This window comes from Dermacentor albipictus, chromosome 10, assembly GCF_038994185.2.
Source record: "Dermacentor albipictus isolate Rhodes 1998 colony chromosome 10, USDA_Dalb.pri_finalv2, whole genome shotgun sequence".
Classification (NCBI taxonomy): Eukaryota; Metazoa; Arthropoda; class Arachnida; order Ixodida; family Ixodidae; genus Dermacentor; species Dermacentor albipictus.
In genome coordinates this window covers 52,049,325-52,056,197 of record NC_091830.1, presented here as the reverse complement: position 1 = coordinate 52,056,197, position 6,873 = coordinate 52,049,325, and the positions used below count along the sequence as shown (strand labels likewise).

The 6,873-nt window shown below is 54.7% G+C and overlaps 1 protein-coding gene across 2 annotated transcripts; it reads left to right on the top strand.

Moving 5' to 3' along the window:
• Positions 1 to 975: 975 nt before the first annotated feature.
• Positions 976 to 4,577, top strand: LOC135907691 (uncharacterized). 2 transcript variants are annotated; one of them, XM_065439393.2, is made up of 3 exons: positions 976 to 1,310; positions 1,809 to 2,124; positions 3,153 to 4,577. In XM_065439393.2, the coding sequence occupies exons 1-3, from the start codon at positions 1,107 to 1,109 to the stop codon at positions 4,451 to 4,453; spliced, it is 1,821 nt and encodes a 606-aa protein (XP_065295465.1). In that variant the 5' UTR covers positions 976 to 1,106; the 3' UTR covers positions 4,454 to 4,577. The 2 variants fall into 2 exon arrangements, with proteins under 2 accessions (XP_065295465.1, XP_065295466.1); XM_065439394.2 differs by having other exon boundaries at positions 977 to 1,310; positions 3,165 to 4,577.
• Positions 4,578 to 6,873: the final 2,296 nt, after the last annotated feature.

Below are 6,873 nucleotides of genomic sequence, written 5' to 3'. Positions count from 1 at the left end.
ATATTCCCAGCCAGCCGCAGCGGTGGGGGTGGCAATACTCGGAGAACCAGACCTTGGAATGCGCCCGGCCCGCAGCGATGACTCGTTCTGGGAAAACAATACACCGCGTCCCCAACCAAGCGCCACCGCTATGATTAAACGGGGTCGGCGGACCAAATATTGTTCGTGGACTCGCCGTAAACACCACGGGTTGTTAGAAGCAGTGGAAATCCGGGATTTTGTAGCAGGTTGAACGACCGTTTTTTCCCTCACCTAGGGATCTAGGGAGGACAGAGTACTTAACGAGCCGATGGCGGCTCCTCAGAGCGCATTCCTCTTGCAGTCATGTTAGACTGATGAACTGCAACGTTCTCATGTAAATAGTGTAAACAAACCCATATTCCTCGTTCTAGATGAGAACAAGTCTTTCCCTTCAACAACGTCCTCAGCGTGGATAAGTTGGACGACGGCATGGTCCAGCTACCATCTATTTCATGACCGACTCCAAACATGACAGTGTTCACCGGGGGACTTGAGCGTCGACTTGAGGAAACCCGAAAACCGCTAGGCAGGGATCCGCGCCTGGATGACTATATAACCGCGCACACTAGGAGAGCGAATGTGGTGAAGTCGCTGCGACGCTTCAGCTCCAGCCTCTGATGGCATCAGTACACCTGTGATGCAAATGCTATGCAAATTGTCTAAGCTAGATTTCTCAACCTTGTAAAAAAAAAAATTCCGTGAACACGCGTGGATTCATTCGGATTCGCAAATTGGAAAAACTAATTCCCATACTTAATTGAACAAAGCTGAGCACCAGTAATGCGTTTTGATAGCATTGTACTTCTTTGCCAGGCTTCGAATCACGTAATGCTAGCAGAGAGAGAGAGAGAGAGAAAACATTTATTCGGACCATCGAGGTGGTTGCTCTTGAGAATGTTAGCAGAGAATACTGCTTAGTATCCAATTACGATTTGAATTCCTCCTGTCGCGTTCATCGGGCAGGCAGAAGAAACAGCCGAGAGGAAGAAGACTCGGAGGGCGCGTGTCGGCTCGTGCTCCAGCGCGTGAGTTAAAAGAACAAGAAAGGCCGTGGAGAAGAAGCTAAGCCCCGCGCGTTCCCAGCGATGCATCGCCAAGCCCTGCGCTCCAAATCCGGCATCTCGCCGTCGGAGTCGCCCACCGCGAGGCCTCCTCCCGAACCGGCGCGGGCAGAACCCCTCCGGCCGGCGCCGCCGCCCAAGGTCGAGCCGACGGGCGTCCAGGCGCCCGCGTTGGAACGCCCCGCGGGTCGACGCTACGCCGGCTTCCCGGGAGTCGGCGCCACCCAGGTACCTTGACCCAGATCACAGCCCTCTAATTTCTTTTAAAGACATTACTGAGCACTATCGTGCCGAACACCGCCGTTACCCGGTTCCTATGAAGGGACTGGGTAAAGCTGGCGAACGAACTCTCCTCAGGCTCTTTACAAACACCCTGCTGTGCCCGGCAGTTCTCAAGCACTTTGACCCTTCTTTTGACGGCCGCTGCTCTTTCTGTGGGGAGGTGGCCGACACCTTCCACATGGTTTGGGCATACAGGCAAAATCCTTCTCTCCCCCCCCCCCATCACCCCTTCCCGAGAGGACTGGGAGGCGGCCCTACTCGGCTGCCAGGAACTATCGGCCCAACAGGGCCCTAGTTCGGCGGACCTGCGTAGCGGTCAAGACCAACGGGGTCCCGGAATGAGAGACTCCGCCCGGCACTGCAAGGGGCGCGACCAACTAGAGGTCTGTCCCCGAGCACCTCTCTGTATATATAGCCCAATAAATGCTTTTCACCACCACCCAGGTCGCGCCCGACGTCATCCTGTTCGCCCCGCGACGGACGCCGCTGGGCAGCGTCGGCACGGCGAGCGTCGGCAGCCCGGCCGCCGAGATGCCGGACGTGCCGTCGCCCGAGCGACGGGCGGTCCTGCCCGACCAGGAGACGCCCGAGGAAGAGCGCCTCTGCATGCGCAGCTGGGCCGTGTGCGCCGCGGCCATGGCGCCCGTCGTGTTCTCCACGTGGATGCTCCTGCTGCCGTTCGTGTTCCGAGGCAACGGCACCGTGGTCCGGCTGCCGCCCCTGCCGGCGCAGCCGTCCGCGACTTCGCCGGGGCCCGCAGGTGCGAGGTTTCTGGGGGAATGCTACAAGTGCGATTGGCGTATTCTCGGAATACTTCGCGTTTCTGGGCGTCTCACCGTCTTTCCCGCCAAATTGGGTTTCTGGGTAGTACGCGCGGTCTGACGAAGAGCATCGGGCTGCTGTGCTGAGGGAACCGTCTTCAAATCCAACCATTGGGCCAGCTTGGGCTACCTATTGCGTAACAGTGGGCGTGTGCCTTCAGGGCGCGTGTGTAACAGTGGGCGCGTGTGCTCTTCAGGGACAAAAATTTCGGCAGAACCCATCTCACCAATGGCTGTCATGGTAATGCGTTCAGCATTGAATCAGTGTAGCGGGATAACCTATTGCCACTGTCGAAATGGGTTATACGTGAAGCGTCTACGGCAGCGGGACTCCTGTTTCGCGCTTCCCTAAGAACACTCGACGCCATCTGGCGTCGCCGCCGCGAAGCTTGCGCGTTGCCAATGCATGGCGCGCTGTGCGTGCGAGATCTGATGCGCCGAATGCCGACATATTATTGCCACCGCGTTTCGGCGGTGGAAATGGGCCACTGCACGCATTGCTTCAGTGACAATCGCGTTAACGTTGACATTCATCGTGAGATGGCTTCGGCCTGAATTTTTGTAATTTCAGGAAAAATGGAAATAAACTAGGTTTCACATTGTGCACTACTATTTGTAGCAGCTATAGTACGATGTACCAGTAAAAAATATAAACAGGATGTCAATATATATTTTACTCTTACAAGTAGAAGATCAAGTGGATCTGCCGCAGTAAGGTGGCACCAAAACAAATTTTCTGCGCAAATGTTTCAAAAACGCAAACAACTAAAACAAGCTAGCGCATTATATATAATCCGCGTCGGTGTATATCGCTACTCTCGCTTGGGTCCTCTGCCCGACATTTTGGAACTTAACGTTGTTTAAGTGATGAAAATTATGGCCAATTTTTTCAGGCACTCGGCAAAAAAAAAGTGTTTCATTGTTTATTTTTCTCCAGTGATATTTTTTTCTCCTCAACCATTCCCAGCCCTACCCTCAGGTCCGACACTGGCGAAGCCGAGTCCTACTACTCAGTCGTCCAAGTCGTCGACCCCGACCATCGACTGCAACATCGGACCCGAGGTGAAAGACGTCTTGCAACCGTTCAACGCGACCGTCTACAGGGTGAGCGCCTCCTTGGGCGAGTCGACGCCGTCCGAACTGATGTGCCTATTCAACAACACGCGCGTCAATGCGTGGACCGGCCAGGCCAAGTACTACTCCGTCCAGTCGCTGCCCCTCCAGATCTGCTCGACGCTCGTCTACTGGTCGGTCGGCTTCCGGGACGGCCGAATGCTGAGCCGGATGCCCGTGTTCGACAAGAATCACGGCATGCACCGACTCCGGCGGATCACGGACCGTCTCGCCAGCGCCGACATGAAGATCCTCCTGGCGTTGGGCGGATACCCCGAGGACGGCCCCCAATTCACCGCGACCGGGCGTGACCCGAGCACGCTCGACTCGCTCACCGCCCACGTCCTGGCCACCGTGAAGCAGCTGCGCCTGAACGGCGTGGCCCTGCACTGGATGCAGCCGCACCCGGGCTGCCGCAGCGGCGACGACCGCCTCGCCTTCACCAGGGTCGTGTCGGGGTTTCGCAAGGCCTTCGCCCAGGGCGCCGAGCCGGAACGGCGCATCGTCTCGGTGATCACGGACAGCGAGCCCGTCAGCATCGAGTACGCGGTGAAAGTGGCCCACGCGGTGGACTACATCTTCGTGTTCGCCTACCGGATGCCGCAGCGGCTGCCGGAGCCGTTTCGGCTGTGTGAACAGTTCACGGAGCAGACGAGTGCGACGCTCCACGCGTTCGTCCGGGTCGGCACCGTTAAAGCGGGCGTCAAGACGGGCACCCTGTGCCTCGTCGAGTCGGTGGCGCCGGTGACCGCGCGCGCGGTCTGGGACCCGGTCGCCAAGGAGACCCGGCTGCCCAGCGAGGGCAGCCTGTACGGCCCGTTGCCGTTCCACACGGACTGCAACAAACCGAGCTTCTGCAAGGACGCCCGCTCGAACACGTGCATCGTGCACCGCGTCGGCGAGGAGGCGCAGACGCTCTTCTACCTGGTCCCGTCCCTGGAGCAGTACAACGCCCGCTTCAACTTCACCACCTTGGGGTTGGGCAGCGGCAGCGCCTGCGTGCTCATGGCGGACTTCGATTTCGACAACTACGACGGCGTGTGCGGGGCGCCTTTCGTTCGCTACATGCTCGTGAGGAACCTGCACTACGGCACGCAGAGCGCTTCCAGGAAGCCCCTGTACGGCCTGTACAGGCAGCCGGACTGTCGCTACTAAAACGCACCACAGGACGCGTTCTCCCCCATTTATTCATTGTTTCTTTGTCGACGCCTCACGTCGCCCACTCACTGGTTTTTGAAGTGATTTTCGAAAAAAAATGAGGCTACCTATATAGTATAAAGTTTCTTGTTCATGCGCTGCATTGGACTCGCCTGTTTTCAGGACAAGAAATGTATTGCTGCCGACGGCACTTTTTCTGTGCCTCCGCGAGTCGTTTCGTTCGTTTCGGAGTGCCATTGATTGATTGATTGAAAACATCTTTATTTACAGGATATTCGTAGAACTCGTGGGTGGGCCGCCTATTCCGGTAGCCCACTGGTTACTGCTGCTGCGCTGGCCCTCCCCACCAGCCAGTGCTGACGGTCAGGATCATCGCTGAGCAGAGTAGCCTCCCACTGCTCTTTTGAGGGATTTGGGATGAGGTCAACTATGGGATTAAACTGGCAAGCCCACACCATGTAGTAGAGGTTAGCTACCGCTCCCCAGTGCGGGCATTGCGGGGAGTACAGTGAAGGGTACCACTGGTGTAACTTAGCCAAAACTTGACTGCAATTCGAAGCGTTTGTGAAACGCGGCGTGGCTGCCGCACATGTCTGTTACGGTTATTTACAAAGTGAAGATATGGCGGAGCAAGGATTTCACTGCCAGAGCACTATAGGCGTTGCGGTAATGCCGAGTGACGTCACGAGAGTTCGACGCCATGAGAGCCCAAAGCTTTCGTGGCCTGCAGGACCTGATTAAAGTTGATTTCCTTCCTTCCTTTGTAGTAAAACAACCTCTTATTTATATAAATAACTTCCGTGGGCGCGGCGCGAGCCTCTTGGCGTCATTCTTCCTTTCAACGCAAATTGCCTCGAGTGGCCAGTCGCGCGGAAATTTTGAGGGCTGCTTTCACAATCGGGAAAAAAACGCTTTCATGTTGCACGTATTGAGCAACAGAAAGGTGTATGAGGAGTTTTTTCATGTCACTCTACGAGTTCCTTGTGTGAACTTCATCTGTATTTAGTTTTTTTTTTTGAAAGACGCAGCGATCCTAAACGAAATATATCACAGAACTACTAATTCTAAAAATTCTTACCCAGTTTTTTTCACGCATCTTATGATGCACCTCACTCATTTTCTCAGTCCCGAGAAGAAGGCTGAGGTCTCCATTTGATTTGTTGGGCTCCTTAGAGTCCTTGTCCGGACAAGGACCTACACTGAGGATGCCCAATTTTTGAAATAAATTATACCATGTGCTTGGCGCATGATAGCCTGAGTTGCTTATGCGCCATAAAACCCAATACAATACAATACAATGAAAAGTTGCTTAAGGATATTTATGTAATTAGGCGTAATGAAAAAATATCTAAAACGACGGCAAACATTACCTTTGTTCTGTCCAGCAATCTGGCCTGTGCGTATGTTGAAATCTTTGTGCATGATAGTTGGGACACCCTGTACATATTCACACAAGCGCCACCCGCGCCGAATGACCCAGCATGTCTAAAACCCCTTAAACTTCGTAAAGTAGCGACACTCTCCTCCTGCGCCTTCACACGTTTCTCCTCTCTTTCGCGCTCCCTCCTCCACCGTGGCGCCGCCTACACTGCTCGAGCGTAGCAACGGTGCAACATGTGCTCCTCGCCACTCCGTAGACGCTTCTCGACCGAAAATGGCGCTGATGCACGGCGCGAGGGCCCACGTGATGCTGTTAGGCCAATAGCGACACGGAGTCGGCCTCGGCCAGAGCGCGCGAGGAGGAGGCGGCATTCTTCAAAGCGTATATCTTTCAAGAATGCCGCAAAGGGGGCGGTTTGCCGGATTTGCGGAAGCTAATTTGCGGTGCAGCCACCTGGTGGCGTAGAGTTCAACCAGACAAACACAGAGCTAAAATTGCAGTAACCCCCTATATCCTTCTTTGCTGCTGGTGCAAATATTTGGCAGCGCCGTAATTGTGAACACGATTACGCCGCTGTCAAAAATTTACAATAGCAGTGAAGCAGAATATAGTAATTAGCTTTGTGTTTCTGTGGTTGAGCTTTGCGCCACCAGCCGGCGCCACCAATCTGGCCGCTCCCGTTTACGCCCCGGCTAAACCGGCAAACCATCCGCGCTTGCGGGAATACCGGACGCACTAAAATTGGATGATAAAATCGTACCCTTTAAAACCCCACACCTATCTGCGTTACACTGACGATGTATCTATAACATGGGAACACGGTACAAGCGCGCTGACGGTCCTAAATAGCCACTTAAACCGCTTTCGCTCGATTACAACGTTTAGTGCTCACCAGTCTCCTAGTCGAATCAACTTCCACGACATGACGGTCTAGATAGAAAATTCAAAACTGAGAATGACACTTTACCGGAAGTCTACGGACAGCCAGCAGTATTTAAACCACACCAGTCATCACCCGCGGCACTGCAAGCGAGGG

Coding starts and splice junctions, on each gene's coding strand:
- LOC135907691 (XM_065439393.2), top strand. CDS start 1,107: ATGCATCGCCAAGCCCTGCGCTCCAAATCCGGCATCTCGCCGTCGGAG. Junction 1,311..1,808: donor CGGGAGTCGGCGCCACCCAG/GTACCTTGACCC, acceptor ACCACCACCCAG/GTCGCGCCCGACGTCATCCT. Junction 2,125..3,152: donor GACTTCGCCGGGGCCCGCAG/GTGCGAGGTTTC, acceptor AACCATTCCCAG/CCCTACCCTCAGGTCCGACA.